This window comes from Eupeodes corollae, chromosome 1 (genome assembly GCF_945859685.1).
Source record: "Eupeodes corollae chromosome 1, idEupCoro1.1, whole genome shotgun sequence".
Taxonomy (NCBI): Eukaryota; Metazoa; Arthropoda; class Insecta; order Diptera; family Syrphidae; genus Eupeodes; species Eupeodes corollae.
The window spans coordinates 113817785-113836921 of record NC_079147.1 but is presented as its reverse complement, the minus strand read 5'-3'; the positions used below and the strand labels follow the sequence as shown (position 1 = coordinate 113836921).

Sequence of the window (19137 nt, the reverse complement as noted above, 5' to 3'; positions counted from 1 at the left end):
TTGTTTGCTATTTGTATACTGTTAATGTTTTAAAAAGTTTTGAGTAGCTTTAATTTGTTTTATAAAATATTATTGTTAGGTAAATATGAAAGAGGATCTGTCATTCCAATATGTCTCTCTACCTACCACTTAATTACTTCAAGTTAATCAAGATTTGAATACTTTACAAATTAAAATGACCAAATATGCTACAGCTGGGTAAACCCATATGCGTGTATTAAATTTCTCAACGATTTATGTTTGTATAAACATATGTACAAACGAAATAAAATCAAAACATCATGAAAGGTGTACACGCAAATTAGGCTATAAAGTAGGCTGGCACTTACTCAGCCAGGTGTAATTAGTTATTTTAATTAATTCAATTAAATCACACACTCTGATTTTCTGTGATGAAAAATCATTAATTCACAGAGGAATTAATTATTTTGCTGTTTTATATATTTGAATATTTTATTTTAATAATATATGCCCAAACCCTACAAATTGTCTGCAGTGCTCCTTCATTGTCAGTAGGAGAATAAAAGATGGAATGTTTGCTATAGGCGTACAAAAGAATTTCTATTAACACACATACGAGAATATATGTACATACATATTATGTACGTCTATGGCAAATACCAATTTAAAATTGCCTACGTTTTTTTCTTAAGTAAAGCCTACACATCATACAAAAATATGTAATATTAACATTTAATATGTTCAGAACACAAACGATATGTGTCATGCATAGCATTAAGTTAATAAGGATTTACATTTTCGGTGATTGAAGTAATAGGGACACTTGTAGAGAAATCTCATGCAACAATTTTGTTTGGTTAAAAATACGAATTTTTTTAAAACGATTTTTTAAACTGGCACTGATTTCAAAATAATGTTTTAGTTTTTTTTAAATATACCACACAGCATAGATCCAGGGAAACATTGCATACGAAAACATATTGACTATAATTCTGCAAGAATGTTCCTAAAAGTCAAATTCAAGTTTTTGAAAAAATATTTGAGTTCAAAATCGATTTTTACAAACTTTTGTTAAATTTTGTTTTAAGTTTTTATTATTTGTAAAAAAACTGTCAATTAGATTTTTCTCAAAATTTTATTGAATATTGACAACAATATTTTTTAAAAGATAAAATTATTTTAAAGCCAATATCTCAAGTCAAAATTAAATTTTTACCAACTTATAGTAATTTTGTTTTTGGTTTTTATTTTTTATAAAAAAAAAACTGTTAATCTGATTTTTCTCAAAATCTTACCAGATGTTAAAAACGTTATTTTTCGTTGCACATTTGATCTCGATTCAGGTATATAAAGAATTGAGACGAGCTTCAAGCCCAATTCAAAACCACAAATTAATGTAGGGGAACAAATCCCCTTCTTGAAGTTTTTATTTTATGTCAAATTCTTTTGTAAAAACTTTGAAATCGACCGCCAAGTTTGAAAGCTAAAGAGTTTCCCTCTTTAAAAAGAAAACAGAAAAAGGTAAATAAACACTTATTTTAGCTTATAAGCTACATAATTCCTTCTGATTGGTTTTTTTTTTGTTTTTTATTATTCTGACAGGTCTTCTTTCAATTGTACCAATCTTTAAATACAAAAATGTTGCTTCTACCGATGGGTTTTCTTAAGAATTTTCTACTATAGTATTTATAGAATGCCAAAAAAACACGGGTAACGTAGGAAATATTGATTCATTAAACAAAAAAATTTAATATTTTTAAAAAAATTAAAAATGAAAACATTGATATTTGTCATCATTTAGTATTATTAAGCCGATATAAGAGTTGGTGCAGAATTTTTAGCTTCCCATAGCAAGTTATTGTAATAGGTCCGATTTGTCAAATTTAAAATTTTGATATTTCTCGACGTGACTAGAGTCGAAATAAAAGATTTTTAGAAAGATGTCTGTACGTCCGTACGTTCGCGACGTTTTGTTCGTCGTCCATTGCTCAAGAACCAAAAGAGGTATCGACTTTAAATAAATTTTGTTATACAGATAATGAGGCAGAAAGATGCAGAAAGGGCTCTCAAGAACATTGCGTAGGCGGTTTTCTTACCATAGCAGTTTAAAAAAAAATTAACGTTTTGGTTAACCTTTAATATCTTACGAACCAAAAACACAAGACACTTGAATTAAATTGTATACAATACATTGTAACATGATATCAAACAACTTTTTGGTTAACGGAAATTAACGGTATTTTTTATAAATCAAAAAAACTGAACAAAAATTGTTACATCATAAATTTTACGAATGAAAAATGATTTTATTCCCAAAACAATTTTGTGCAACGAAAAATTAAGTTTTTTACATTTGGTAAAATTTTGAGAAAAATCGAATTGACCGTTTTTTTTATAAAACATAAAAATCTAAGAAAGATTGCTCAAAGTTAGTAAAAATTGATTGTCGACTCAAATATCTTCTTAAAAATTGAGATTATGGCTTCAAACTAATTTTTACTTATAAGAAATATTGTTTACAACGTTCTGAAAAATTTTGAGAAAAATTAATTGAAAGTTTTTTTTGACAAAAAATAAAAACCTAAACAAAAAAATTAATAAAAGTTGGTAAAAATTGAATTTCGACTCAAATATCTTTTCAAAATTTGGAGATATTGGCTTTAAACTACTTTTATTTTTTAAACAATTATGTTGTCAATTTTCAGAAAGTCGAATTGTCAGTTTTTTTTTACAAAAATTAAAAAATTAAAAGAACATACATATAACAAAAGTTGGTTAGAATTGATTTTCAACTCAAATATCTTTTCAAAACTTTAAGATTATGGCTTGTCGAGATCAGAATTTAATGTGCTTATCATATGCTGCCGTTGAAGTTCCACATCCGAAGGACAAGAATGAAAATCTAAAAACGAATATGAAAGGCTGAGGGTACTGTCATCAGCGAAACAATTTAATGGGTTAGAAGTTTCAGACAAAAGATCGTTTATAATAATAAGGAAGAGCGTCGGAGACGAAACGGAGCCCTGGGGCACACCAGCGTTTATTTTGTGAATATCAGATTTGAACCCGTCCAACACTACTTGAATTGAACGGTCCAAAAGGTAATTTCTAACCCAACGAAGAAGGAATTTATCTATACCAAAAGCACGCATTACATAAAGAGCTTGGTGCCAAACTCAATCAAATGCTTTTGAAATATCAAGTGCAATAATCTTACTTTCTCCAAAACGATGTAAAGATTTGTTCCAGTGTTCGGTGAGATAAACCATGAGATCACCAGTGGACCTTATGCTACGAAAGCCATACTGCCGGTCATTAAAGCTTCTTAATGTTCTTCAATATATTTCTTAAGCTGATAATTAATCAGCGTTTCCATGACCTTGGAAAGAAGGAACGTGAGTGCTATTGGACGATAGTTAGAGGGTAGGATGATTCGCCATTTTTAGGGACAGGCTGTACAAATGCTGTTTTCCATCCGCTCGGAAAGAGATCTGTGGAGTAGAAAAGATGGAAAAGCTTACGCAGTGGTTTTGCCAGCGTTGAAGAACACCTCTTCAGAATAATAGGGGGAATACTATCCGGGCCAGCGGATTTGTGTATGCCAAGTTCTCTCAGTACTCTTGCAACTGCACGAGTGCGAAAAAAGATTCGTCCCATAGAATCGTTTACGTTCTCAAGAACAGGAGGACTCATGACACTCTCTGGTAGCGTCGAATTAACAGCAAATTGGCTTTATCGATCGAGCCCACATAGGGAGAGTCATTGTGGACAAGCGTTGAAACCGAGAATGACGTGGTGTTTCGTACGTTTTTTACAAATGACCAGAAATGTTTACTACCTTTGTGACATTGTGGTATTTTTTGCTTAAATTTCTGGTGATGCAAAAATTTGGTTCGTCGAATGTGGCCGTTGCAAGTCTTTCTAGTTTGTTTGAACTTATCCCGGTTTTCCTCAGTGGGGTTGGCTTTATAAATCCGGAAACTTACATCTCTGATCCTAATTACCTCTTTACAGCTCGAATCAAACCATGAGTTCTTTTTATGTTCGATAAATTCTACCCTATTCGGAATAAAATTTCTCATTCCACAAAGAATTAAATTTGTAACCATATCTGATGATCTATTCTAAATAGAAGAAAACAGTCAACAATCGCGTCTTCATGTAAAAAGTGTTGCATCAAAATTCTCATATGACGAACTTTTCAAAGTAGGTACCTAAAAATAATTTGATTGATGGAAGCATAAACTAACTTTTTTGTAAAATGTGGTCGAAAGTAAGCTGGTCTTATGAATGGAACCTCAGTATGGTTTAACTGATACTGAATAAAAGGAGACCTTATACGAGCTCCCATGTGATGGTTTAACTGATACTGAATAAAAGGGGAATTTATACGAGCTCCCATGTGATTTCTTTAAACTTTAACACTGTCCTTGAAGGAATAAAGCAGAGCTCTCACGTCAACATTAAAAGCAATATCTTTCAAAAGTCTATCAAATTTCTCGCTTAAGCTGATAATCGTTCTACCGATTCAAGAGGGCTTTTGTGATTATTAGGACCAAGCACGAGGCTTTGAGATAGTTATGGCATAAAATGTAGCCATATGACACCCTCATCATCATCGTTCTGGTATACGATGCAAAAGCAGCAATAGCGATTGAAAGCGCCTTGGCTCTGTTAGAGATATCATTTCTTCGCGTCATCTACACTCCCGTCTGCAAAGAAAGTGAGTAGAAAAGAGGGTGGGCGTACAGTGACGTAGACTTAGCCCGTTGAATTAAAGTCAAACGCCTGAGATGCCTTGGTCACGTAGACCGCATGTAAACCCAGTAGAGGATCAGCTGGATACATGTACATAGAGACCAAACTAGATGGAGAAGTTTCTTGGATGAGGCCCTAGTTCACATACAACTATAGCGTCATCGCAAGTAGTTAAGTATTTACAATTAAAATATTAAGATATAGTTGGCAAAAAAACATTAATTTTTGAGAGTTTGATTTATCAGATTTAAAATCCCAAAATTAAAACCATTCTACGTGATATAGACGATTTTACGCATTTACTATTTTTTGACTAATTGTTATTATTTATAACATAAATATTATTTCAACAAATTACCTCACTTTGACTCGAAAGCTAGGCTGGATAATACAATTTGAATCAATGTCTAAGCTAACAAAAAGAAAAATAATGCTCACAATTTTGTCCACAGCTTAAAATAATATTAAGGAAGGAAGAAAAAGACAACTTGCAAAATATAATTTTAAATTTTTTTGTATTATTTTGTATGATTTTTTTATTTCATTTGCTTTGTAATAATAAAAATAATAAAAATAAAAGACGTTTACATTTGTAAAATTATATTGGTATGTACATGTGAGTGCCTGTGTTTGTAGCCTGTATTGACTAAGATATATTTTTTATATTAATTAAATTCGATACCGTTGCATTCATACGCAGGGGTTAAATGCTCGGGCTTTTCATAAGTCATATATCGTTAATGATTTGAGTGTGATTATGATTGATTGATAGAAGATTACGTTTTGATTGGCATCAGAGGAGGGATAAAGAGGATGCATCTATTAGGTTATTTATCCAGGCAAGACCCTTGTTAGTGGTCCTCTCCTGCTGTGGCAGTGGGTGGTGAGATGAGAATAAGGTGTTTGCAGGTTGTCGCTATTGTTACCATTGATTGTAATGTTCGCGGTACTGTCCGTCATCTTCAGCGTATCCAGCTGGGGCGCTTCCATGGCTGGCAGCAGCCAATGCATTAAGGTGAGCGGCTCTAGCATGTTGTACTTCAGGTGTGTCAACAGGTACTCCATTTTGAATCACAGGGATGTGGATTGGTCCGTGGTTGTAGGTGGGAGCATAGTGAGGAGCCGGTCCACTTCCAGCACGGGCAGATGCCTCAGCTAGAGCAGCATAATGGGCAGATCGAGCGTGTTGGACTTCGGGTGTGTCTACAGGAACACCATTGTGGATGATTGGCACGTGGTACGATTGTGGCACAACTGGGATTCCAGCGCGGGCTGCACTGTGAGCGGCATAGTGAGCAGCCTTAGCATGTTGAACCTCAGGAGTATCAATTGGAGCTCCATTTGAAGGTAAATGACCACGAGCCTCGGCATGAGCGGCATAATGGGCAGCCTTAGCATGTTGAACTTCGGGGGTTTCTACAGGGACACCATTGACGATCACTGGCACGTGTTGTGGAGCGTATGCCCATGGTCCGGGGTACAGAGATCTTTTGTAGAGGTGATGGCCGGAACGTGCTGCAGCGTGAGCAGCGAAATGAGCTGCTTTAGCCAATTGAACTTCAGGAGTATCGATTGGCACGCCATTGTGTAGCGCAACGGGAGCAGCATGAGCTGGAACGGCATAAGCCAATGGAGCTGCATGGGCAATTGGTCCGGGTGCTGGTCCTTTGGGGAAATTTGTTCCAACAGCATTAAATCCATTATGAGGATCTGCAACATATGACACCGATTGCACATGACCATTAGCATCCACATACGAATACGATCCACGTGTCACACCATCATGTAAGCGGACTTCATTTTTTTGTGAGTTTGGATCCGCATAGCCATATGAATATTGACCAAGTTTATCTTGGGTGTGATATTGAGTTGAGAGGGCACCATATATCGAAGCTGAGCATGTTGACACCAAGAACGCAGCCAAAATGATCTAGAAAAATAAATTGATTAATAAAAGATTAAGAAAATTAACGAAACCAAAACCTAGTCTATTTTAAGTAAATGCAATAACAAAAGGTTTGTTTCCTAAAAAATGAAATCCCAATTTCAATTACAAAAGCTTCGAGTAGGTAAATAGTAGAAGTTCATTAAAAACTAATGAATAAATTCTCCACGAAACAAACTGCATCAAATATCGAAATTCTCTAAATTCCATGCTCTATTTATTTTCTGCTTTGTTCGTCAACATTAAATTAACATTTACTTAAACTAATTCAAATGAAGGCATTACATTTTCTACATCACTCCACTTAATAATTTGAAACTTATTGAAGCAAACCAACAAGTTTAGTTTTATAATCAACACACAAATATCTTGCACAGTGGAAACTATAAATTCAAAAAATATATTTTATACGACAAAAGTGTATGCAACACGATGGTATGATAACATTTTCGTTAATTGGAAATTGTGCCACTATCTAGAAGATGATGAGAAGAAATATATGGATAGCTAGCAGTTCCTTAAGGAGGTACATCGTCTTGAGTAAAAATTAAATAAGCATACATAAATTTGTCTTCGCAGTAAAATAACTTTGCAAAAACTTTGTTTATTCGAATTGATTCCCAAGTCTTTTTTAATGTTCTGAAAAAACAAACATTTCTAGAAGAAGTTAGAGTTACTTTTAAAGTAATTCCAAGAAGAAATTTCTAAAGATTCAGTACAAAAGGTCAACATTATGACCGTTGACAAAACAATAATTGGTAAGAACTGAGAAAAGTATCTTATTGAAAAAATCTTTGTAATCAAGGAACCGACACCTATAAAATTAAATGCTTTCGATCTTACTTTATTTTTTAAACTTCAGTGAAAAGAGCAGCATCTATTCAATTTAAGATATCAAAAGAGGCCTACTCTTTAAAGATTGGTCAACATTCTTCGCAAACAATTATTTCTCGCTGGCAATGTGTGCTGGAATTTGATCTGCAGGCCACCAGCATCGGTGTGAAGTATAAAGGTCTTACGTCTTATACAAACAGCAAGAGAGTAATGCGTACGAGTATGTAAATTGTTTTTTAATTACACATTGCTCAATGAAATGGTATTTCTTACAAATTCCACTTGACTGTTAAAAAGAGATTATTTTCGATTAAAAAAAAAACTTTCAATTGCATTTCTTTTGATATTTGTACTCTAAATGCAATTATGAAGAAGTTAATTTATAAACGTTGTGAGTTTGATCACCATTAAATGGGTTTTGTTATGAACTTTGTTAGTGACTCACTCTTTTTGCACATATAGAGTCTCGTCAGAAACGCATTTTAAAACCTATGTCTCCCATTAGATGTTAATTAGCCGAAGAGTATAATATATCAGATCACTGGGAGAAAATTCAAACTTTACTTGTGAAACAAAACAGTCAACACTCGGCTATAGAAATTGACAATGACGACGCAGAACTTGAGATTTTCTAAAATCTTCTATTAGAAAACATCTAAGTGTGATAGAATTTGTGGTACAATATATTGCCCTAATACTAAAAACCTTAAAAAAGCTTGAAAATTAATAAAATAATTCAAGAGAACGCTTGACTCATGCGCTTTTAAAAAAATCAAGCAACACATTACAAATCGTCAAAAATATGTAAATTTTTCTAAGACTGAATTATTCATGGTTGGGATGCGACCCACACTGATATCTGTCGATCGTCGTGCTTTAAGCTTTAACAAAATATTTATAACAAATATTTTGAGTGAAGTCAATATCTTTCCCTGTCCTTCTAATACTTGAGCGGAAAAGTAATTCATGTTAACAGTTGGATTTTTGTAAAATTAACTAAAAGTTATCAACTGTATTTCAATATGATGAAATATTTTGATTTTTGAATCTAATTTTGCCAACGAGATTTTTAGTCGAATATCCATTTTTACTAATTTTAGCAGAATTTCTTGAAAATTTGTGTTTCTTTTATAAACAAATGCAGGCTAGATTTTTCTTAGAACAATATCTTACTTAAAAAACACCATTTTTTACAGAATGAAAACAATTTTCAATACCTTCGTTTATTCATCGAGAATCGAACATCAATTTTTAAGAATTTTGCATACTAATTCTTGTAGGTTTTAATTTTTATACAAACAAAACTGAGAGTTGGACACTTTTACAAATTCAATATCTTTAATTTTTGAAAATATATTTGAGTCAAAGATCAATTTTCATTAAGTTTTTGTAACATTTTTTTAGGTTTTTATTTTTTGTAAAAAACTGTAGATTCGATGTTTTTCAAATTTTTATTGAATTTTGAAAAGAATTCGATTTTTATCAAAACCTTACCGGATGTCAAAAATGCTGTTCTGCGTTGCATTTAATTATTTCGGAGATAAAATCTTTTCGTAAAATATTCGACGTGACAATTATTTTTCAGTTTTCATTTATTTACATATATAGACGACGCAAAAAGCTTAACGAAAATATTTTATTTCGATTCTAGGAACCTTAAAATGTCGAGAAATGTCAAATTTTCAATTCGAAAAATCGGTTATATTACAATAATATAATATGGAAAGTTAATAAGCTAGGTGGCGTAACAGTCTGTTGAGAACTGGGGCTTAGTGACTTGCAGCTCTCAACAATTCCTGTCTGCGGGTACTGCTTTCAGGGACGGAGGGGACATACAGTTTTAAGACTAATCCGAACGACAAACTTCCCAAAGTAATTTTCAAGACAAGAATTACTCTTGGAAGATTTGTCAATTCGCTGCAAGCGGCAGTACCGGCGAAAATAACTTTATATGCAAAAATCAGGAATGGAACCCAAGATCCCTGACAGTATAACGCACTAACCATCATGCTACGGATACTACGACCATGCAAATAACTTTATGTTAATGACACCTAATTAAATCTAATACTTATTATTCGAAACGTACTTGCATAGCAATGAAAGGTGTGTAGCCAACCTTCAAATGTGTATTGTTATGTTAAAATATTTGTAAAAATATGTATAAAGATTTGAATTAAGACACATTAAAGTGTCAATTAGATTTATTGTTATGACCATCGTAATACATAACAGAAATTTTAATATCAACACAAAATACCTATTATTCAATTTGTCGGCTTAAATCGTGGCATACCACGATTAACTGATTATGTTTTAAATTAAAATTGTTTCATTTTTAAAATTGGCTGTCACCAATCAAATAGGTTCATAATAGTCAATAATAAAGTGTACAATATTATTATGTGCATATGTATGTACATATGTACATATATAGATTTGTAGAAACCTCAGAAAAATATTTAATTCATCAAAAAAAGGAAAAAATATTGAGAAACAAATGTCAAAAGTCAAATAATTAACTTTAAACCATTTTTCTTCTTAGTATTTATTGTTTTGTAGACAAACGGACAGACAAAGTAAAAATTTTACAAAGTTAAACAAAAAAATGGGACTAAAATAACTCTTAGTTTCGCAATCACACTCATAGTGTAACCGCATGCCTGCGCACCCAAACGGACTCCAAACTCCATCAACAGGTTGTGCCCCAAAAGTATAAAGCCATATTGTAGCATATAGCCAGTGGCAATCTATCTCGATGCAGATTGCTCTAATAACTCTTTTTTCCCGCTTAACTGTGTAATTTGATAACAAACTTATTCAACCGTAACGCGTTACGATTTCGCAAGAAATCTCAAGCACAGGCACAGAAAGCCAACCAACATTATAATGGCTAATATGTAGGTAATGGGTAAAATGGCAAACGGTCAGACCACTCGGGTTCAACATATAGGTTATATATCTTATATGACATGAGATGCATCGATCTCCTCACATAACAATAATGTTTAATTCGTTCACACGCCACACAAAGCCTACTGATGGAATTTGGCCCGAACAAGATGTTACCGCTAATATATCACAGCCATAGTCACAGGCAAAGACGAGCGATCAATGAACATGAACGTGATACTTACGAATGGTTTCATTGTGATATTCCTTTTATTGTTTTTGCAGGAAGGTAAATAGATTGTTTTGAAATTATATTTATGGCAAGGACACAACACACGACACTCTTATGGAAACACTCTAACACTCGGGATATAGGTTAGCTGTTAGACTAAGTTTTACGATCGGAATTAGTTGAAACCTCCTAGAATCGACTAGGACTGTTAACAAACTGTGCTGATCACCTGAGAGGGGCCCCAATATATACCGACAAGATACAAACTGCTTGCTTCGAAGAATACGAATTGTTTTTTCTTTCCCCCCCAGGTAAAGAAGGTGTTGCTGGTGGTGGTGGTGATGGTAAATGATTGTGGTGGGGTGGCCAGGCCATGCCCGGCATCCTACAGCATAACCCCTTTTGGTGCCAATATAAGTCAGTTAGGCACTTGCTTCTTTGTGTGCGCTGACTTGCACCACTTTGATGGAATTTAATTGCATTTTGTGCGTGGAATCAAGTCGTGCCGCTTCACCGCACCAACTCTGTTGCTATACCTAAATGATGGGGAAGCCGATTCGTTAACATTCGCGTCTTTAGCTATAGCCGAAAAAACAACTAAATTCTTAACTTGCATAGGATTGTAGCCATAGTAAATAGTGATCCAATCCATGACCTTGCTTTCGCGGCGCTGAACCGCATTTTCTAGCCTATTCTCATAGGCAACCGCCCAACCCCCATTTTTAAATTGTTATGTTGTTGTTCTTTAAAAAAATAATTGTTAAATTTAAGAGACAGCCAGGTATATCAGTGTATCTAGATACGACTACTTTCATAATCCAGCAGTCTTTATGATATTAAGGAACTAAACTTGAACATGATGGACACATTACAATCGATTGTGGAAACAATTTACGTGCAAGTACAGTGAGTCTGAGTACATACGCTAACCGGAGATAGATTTCTGTTTGTTTCTTTCTTACTTTTCCACCTGTGTGCGCGCCGCCGCCGCCAGAAATAGAAGAAAAAACCCAAAATAGGTCTTACATGAACAATACTACTCGGGGAAAACGAGAAAAGAAAAACCTTGATGCAAGTTATTAAACAATAAAAAAACAAAGTTAATTGGTCATTTCTTAATGGCATTCCTCAGGCGGTCATTACTTTAAGACTTGCTTGATTACTTCTTGAATTTTAAGTAACCACCAGTGGAGTTTGGGTTTGTACTTTAGGTTTTTGATTGTAGTGTAAAGTGGTTTATAAGTTGATAAGAGGAACTGTACAAGTTATTTCTTCTGTGGCAGCAGTGCAGTTTCATTGAGGAACTTATTAAAACTCACGTTAAGTCTATGTCCCTTTAAGATCTATTTTTTTTGTGGGTTTGGTTTGGAATTTACCTTAATTTTTATAAGCCATACATTCTTAAGTTAATACTAAAAATATCAAGATACATAATAAACAATGTTTACTGGACATTGTATGACAATACAAGTCTTTTGATCTATAAAACAGTAAATGGTTTTTTTTCTATAGATTTATTCAGCTTTATTATTGCAGTTACGTAACAAAAAATAAAAAAAAGACCTCATTTACACCAATTAGTTGACAAGAAAAAGCAATTAGAAATAAAATAAATAATTTGTATGTAGGAGTTCGAAAACCTACCAATGATGAAGATAATTATCACTAATTAACTTTTCTTTTTAAGACAGGTGTCAATCATAAATTGTATTTATGAGTTTTGATTTGACTTGAAGTAAAGCTGCTTCCATTATTTCAAGGTTTAGCGAGATTTAATCCGGCTTAATCCAATGATTCTGTTCCATGGCCGATTTTCTTTTTCAGAAATATCTCTGTGCTGGTTAGACTTGAGCAAGAAATTGTCACTTTTAATTAAGAAATTCAATTTAAAAAAAGAATTACAATGAAAAATTTGTGATTTTATACATCCCCCAAAAATGTCTAATTATATTACTCATTAAAAAACTTTCTCAATGTTGTTTTATTTTTATCAAACTTAATGTTGTCATGTTTTTATTAAACTTTACAGAATATAACTTTTTAATAAAATGATATACATATTTCTAGAACAGTCATTTTCATAAATTTTTAGTTTATGTGGTCACACATTTCTTTTATATTTTATTTAAGATATTTAAAATACTACTTTTCTTTAAAAAAAGATCATGGATTCCGAAAGTTTTCTGCGGAACCTCACCTGTTAAGTAAAACTTTTCTCATATGGTATATACACAACCTATACAGTTCATATATTTTGATTGTTGATATTATTTCGAAGCAGATGTATTTGTTGACATGAAAGCTCAAACTTTTAAAAATTTTGTAAACTATCTAAACTATCTTAAAGCTAGACAAATATTTATAAAACTAGCATAGTTAATCAAAGCTTTGAACTATTGGCTGTCAAAGTTAAACTATAATACTTAATACTTTTGACTTCCGGCTGCACGATCTATTTCACTACAAAAATTTAAAAAAAATACTAATTTAAATGTCTTTTTTTTATTTACTTAAATACTAGTTGAAATTAGATCCTTAAAGTATAACTTAAAACTAACTAAAACTACCTAATCTGCTTAGCAAACCATGCCTTTTAAACTTTCCATAGGAAGTTATTGTAATGGGCCGATTTGTCAAATTGAAAATTTCAAGGTCCCTAGAGTCGAAATAAAAGATTTTTAGAAAGATATCTGTGCGTGCGTGTGTATGTACGTTCGTATGTCCGTACGTTCGTATGTCCGTACGTTAGCAACGTTTTTTTCGTTGTCGATAGGTCAAGAACCAGAACAGATATCGACTTCAAATAATTAATTAATTAATAATACAGATAATAATGCAGAAAGGGCTCTCAAAAAAATTGCGTGGTGGTTTTTTTACCATAGCAGTTTTAAAAAAAGGTAAACATTATGGTTAACCACAAGTATCTCACGAACCTATAACGCTAGAGACTTGAATTAAATTTTATAAAATCCAATATATTTTTTGAAAAAATTCAATAAACGGTTTTTTATAAATCGAAAAAACTGAAAGAAAAAATTGTCACATAAAACATTTTACTAATAAAAAATGATTTCTCAAAGTTAGTAAAAATTTAATTTTAACGCAAAAACTTGAGATTATGGCATCGAACTTAATTTATATTATAAGAAATATTATTTTCAACATTCGGTAAAATTTTGAGAAATATCGAATTAAAATTTTTTTACAAAAAATAAAAGCCTAAACAAAAAAGTAAATAAAAATTGGTACTTTGAGATATTGGCTGTTAACTATTTTTATCATTTAAAAAATATTGTTGTCAATATTCAGTCAAATTTTGAGAAGAATTCAATTGACAGTTTTTAAAAAAAAATAAAAACCTAATGCTAAAACTGCAAAAATTAAAAATAGTGTCTTTAAATTTTTTTTATTTCACAGAAAATATTACTTTCGATATTCAGTCCTTTTTTTATAAACCAACAGTCCGTTTTTTCATAAAATAATAAAATCTACAGAAAATAGTTTGCAAAATTGATGTTCGGTTCTTGATATCTCGCAAATTAATTGCATTTATCCAATTTATAAAAATTTTAGAAATGCTACTAAAATTGGTAAAAATTTGTTTTCGACTAAAAATCTATTTAACAAAACTAGATTTTAAAACTAAACTATTTTTTGATATGATTGGTGGCAATTTTAAAATTGGTTAGAATAATTCAACTGACAACATTTTTAACCCAATACGAAAACCTACAAATTTTAATCATGACAAATCGACAGATGAGATGTTAAGTTATCAGTGTGGGTCACATCTCAGCCTCATTTTTAACTTCCCATAGGAAGTTATTGTAATGGGTCCGATTTGTCAAATTGAAAATTTTGACATTTCTCGACGTTTCAAGGTCCCTAGAGTCGAAATAAAAGATTTTTAGAAAGATGTCTGTCGTCCATAGCTCAAGAACCAGAAGAGATATCGACTTCAAATAAATTTTGTTATACAGATAATAAGGCAGAAAGATGCAGAAAGGGCTCTCAAGAAAATTGCGTGGGTGGTTTTTTTACCATAGCAGTTTGAAAAAAAGGTGAAAATTTTGGTTAACCCTAAATATCTTACGAACCAAAAACGCTAGAGACTTGAATTAAATTTTATATAATATATTGTAACGTGACACAGAACAGGTATATTTTTTGCAAAAAAATGAATATAACGGTTTTTTTTATAAATCAATAAAAGCGAAAAAAAAAATTTGTGACCTCCAAAATTTTACGACCGACATATGATTTTATCTCTAAAACAATTTTGTGCAACGAAGAATAATGTTTTTGATATCTGATAAAATTTTGAGAAAAATCTAATTGACAGTTTTTTTTACAAAAAATAAAAACTTAAAAAAAAAATGTATAAAAGTTGGTAAAAATTGATTTTCGACTCAAATATCTTTTCAAAACTTTGAGATATTGGCTTTAATTTACTTTTTATCTTTCAAAACATCTTGTTGTCAACATTCAATTAAAGTTTGAAAAAAATCGATTTGACAGTTTTTGTACAAAAAATTAAAAACCGAAAAAAAAATTAACAAAAGTTCGTAAAAAATGATTTTCGCCTCAAATATCTCTTAAAAACTTTGAGATAATAGGTTCTAAGTAATTTTTTCTTATTAGAAATATTGTTTTCAACATTAGGATAAATTTTGAGAAAAATCGAATCAACAGTTTTTTTACAAAAAATAAAAACCTGAAAAAAAATGTATAAAAGTTGGTAAAAATTGATTTTCGACTCAAATATCTCTTCAAAAATTTTAAATATTGACTTCAAACTAATTTTATCTTGTAAGAAATATTGTTTTCAATAGTTGGTAAAATTTTTAAAAAATTCGAATTGACAGTTTTTTTACAAAAAATAAAACTCTAAAAAAAAAACAATACTAAAACTTGGTAAAAATTTTCTTTCGGCTCAAATAGCTTTTCAAAAATTTAAAATATTGGCTTCAAACTTATTTTATTTCAGAGAAAATATTGTTTTCAATATTCAGTAATTTTTATATAAAAATCCAACAGTCCGTTTTTTCATAAAAAATAAAATCTACAAAAAATAGTGCACAAATTTGGTAAAAATACATATAGACAAACTTTTAAGCAAGACAAATCGACAGATGGGATGGGAAGTTATCAGTGTGGGTCGCATCCCAGCCTCTTTTTTTTATTTTCGACCTAGCCTTCAGCAAAAAATTAATGTCAAATGAATAATATTTATATTACCATGAAGTTCTACATTGAAAAGATTTTTTTACGTATGTGTAAGGAAGTTCGGTGTGAGCATAATTTTCGATTTTTGGAGGTGAATCTACAAAGAATATCAAATAAAGCGGTTTAAGCGGTTTCCGAAGAGGCACTAAAGACACTAGAACCTGCATTGAGATTAATTTGTTTCAAGTTTAGTGAAATGTCGACAAAACATTTTAGACACCGTAACCGTTTCGAAAAAACACATTCTTCGTGGCTTAATGAAACCCTTACCCGTCTACAAGCTTTTTATATGAAATTCCATCTTCGTCTTCGAATATTTAAAAAGTAGGCAGTCTAAAAAAGAATTTTGAAGTGTGCATTGGAAAAATAAAAAATATTGTTGAATTTCTATAGCTTTGAAGAAATTGTGATGGCCTACGAAAAAAAAATTAAAATAATTGGAAAAAGAGATACTGCCGCTGTAGTCAAAAAATTAACAGTTAGTTCCCCAAAAAGAGGTTTGGTTGCACCATAGTATTATCAACTTTTATTTATTTCTTTAACTTAAGGTACGAATTAAAAAAGATCGCTTGGAACGGTTCCCTGTGAACAAATATGTGTATCTGCCAATGAAACGTTGGCTGTAATTATGGATACGCAGTTATCCACTCATCAATATGATATTATCCCTTAAAAAATTAGGCGCTATGAATCTATTGCCCTCATATGATAGAATTAAGGAGCCAAAAAAAATGTTATCCTGATCGAAAAAATGTGTCAGAATCGTCTGCCATGCCATGTGTGATCTTCAGAGCTTTGTTGATCATAGTGTTGGTAGTATATGTTTGGCCCAAAAAGATGCATTTAATTGTGATGAATTTAAAACAGGATTTAAAGAATTATCGTTGATTAGTAAGTGGGGAAAATAATATCTGAAGAGCAAAGCCCACTGAAATGAATAACACACCCATGATATCGATAAAATCTGAAATCAGAATGATAAATGTCCTTTGGGTTAAGTCTATTCCATTCTTGAATTCTTTTCATGGAGTGTATTCTTCATATAGCATACAGACTTGATGTAAAAGTTCGGCAAGTCAAAGAAAAGAAAGCAAGCAAATGTTCAAAGACTGGAAAAAGGTAAGACAAACTGGCTTCCCAATTGATATGCCAACCCAACAGTCTGGAAACACGAACGATGGCAATACGGCAAGAAGAATCCTCCGAGACGAATTTAAAACGGATGAAATAACCAAGATTGATGTGGATCTTATAAAAGGGTTCCGTATTATTTTATTTAGGAACTCTAGCTTCTAAGTTTTCAATCAATTTGGATGCGTTTGAATCATGTATGTAAGTATGGATGGTACTATATGCCAGTAAGAGTACATTAAATATTTTATTCATGCCATAAAAGTGGTTGCTTCGTGCATTCTTTAGCCAGTATAAGGTGCATTCCTAAAAGGAATACAAGTTCTATCGAGCATGAAAACATTTTAAATGCAACTAAGAAATTGGGTGGCGCAACAGTCCGTTAAGAACTAGGACCTAGTGATTTATAACTCTCAACCATTCCTGTGTGCGACTAATGTTGTCAGGAATGGAAGGGACCTACAGTTTTTATGTCGAATCCGAACGGCTATTTTGAGAAAGCACATTTCATGACAAGAATTACTCTTGTTCAAGTTTAAGTCGCGTAAAAATTATTATTTTAAAGTTCGTTGTACTGGAAATTGACGCATGTCAAACTCAATTGTCATTTCAAGTGTCATATTAGTTTAATATTTCCCATTTGCGATAATGGTTGGTTTAAATATTAAAACTTACTTCAAAAGATCGACGGACTAAGCCAGCGATCAGAAAGATTGTGAAGAAATTTTGAGAGTGCGCAAGCGTTTTTAAATTCGCAAGACCTGTGTATTATTGTAACGCATTTTTTCTAACATAATTTATTTCAGCAACGATGTTTCTAAATTAGTGGGTACGTAAACAAAGAAATGTGAGGCATATATAGGACTCAGAAAACAAGTAATCGAAGATGTACAAAAAGTGAGTGTCATGGGTCAGTATTTCTTTGAAGATATCAATGGGTGATCGAATATAATGACTTGAACATTATTTTTGAACAAAACAAGTCACACAACACGACCAGTTATGGCTCTATTTTGTACAAGTTTTTGTGTTTTTGGCTACCAAGATCATGTGGTTTGACACCTTCCGACTATTTCTGTGGGTCTGTGTAAGAAAACATGTGAACGCGAACTACCCGACTTCAAAACCTTTTATTATTTTGAATCAGGCCGAGATAGCTCCCGAAAGTGTTTAAAGTTATTTAAAAAAAAATCACACGCTGTAATGGAAAATCCAAACTTTACCATTAAAATAAAAACTTTATCGCTGTGTCTTATTTATGTTTACTTTGGAAACCGAAGAAACCGACCATGCATATTGCAAATGCATCTACTGTTATTTAATAGTCTTAAAATTACTTTCTTTATAGATCTTGATGATTCCAGCGAAGTTATTACTTCTTTTTCTTAGTATATTAAGATATATGTGCCTTAAATAATCGTTGAAAGTAGACTCACTAAATCTTAACCTTATAAACATTTGAGCCACTAAATACACAATTATAATAATCGTCATGCTCCATTATTTCAGTGAATCAAAATCAAATTAAAGATAATATTCCACAATTTTTAATTCATTGGTATAATAAATAGCAATTATAAATAGTTATTAAAATAATATTCATTAAATGATAATGATAAGTGCACTACATGTGCAGTATTTGTTAATATTTACAGTTTTGAACTTACCAGTGCAATTGCAGTCAATTGTGTTAATGAAAATAATAAGACCTTTGGAGGAAGAGAACGGTGTATATATCTTTAGCTTTTTTTTAGTAAATAATGATTAAATAAAATTAAAACAAAAAATCAAACGTTAGACTCTAACTTCGTGGAAACAACAAAAAAGTAACCTTAATATATTAAACTAAGTTATTGGGTGTATGTGTTGTAGATATTGGTTATTTCTTCTTATTTAAAAATCAAAATAAGTTTAAACGGACTAATGTCAACAACAGTGTTCTGCTTATGATATTTTAGTTCCGTTTGTCAAAATATTGCTTAGATAGTTAAATAATAATAATTTGAAATAATAGTACACCGTAGTTAGAAGTAAAATGGATTTTGGTATATGAACATTGAACATATTTAGAAATAGTAAGACACTAAGAAATTGAATTTGAAATGTTTGCCCTTCTTTACTCTACTTATTATTTAGTAAAAATGAAGATCGTTTTCAT

The 19137-nt window shown here is 31.7% G+C and overlaps 1 protein-coding gene across 1 annotated transcript; it reads right to left on the bottom strand.

The window, feature by feature from the left end:
- Positions 1-5217: 5217 nt before the first annotated feature.
- Positions 5218-10848, bottom strand: LOC129939817 (pupal cuticle protein). Its single transcript, XM_056047978.1, has 2 exons — positions 10636-10848; positions 5218-6649 (listed from the first exon to the last, which is right to left on the bottom strand). The coding sequence occupies exons 1-2, from the start codon at positions 10645-10647 to the stop codon at positions 5642-5644; spliced, it is 1020 nt and encodes a 339-aa protein (XP_055903953.1). The 5' UTR covers positions 10648-10848; the 3' UTR covers positions 5218-5641.
- Positions 10849-19137: the final 8289 nt, after the last annotated feature.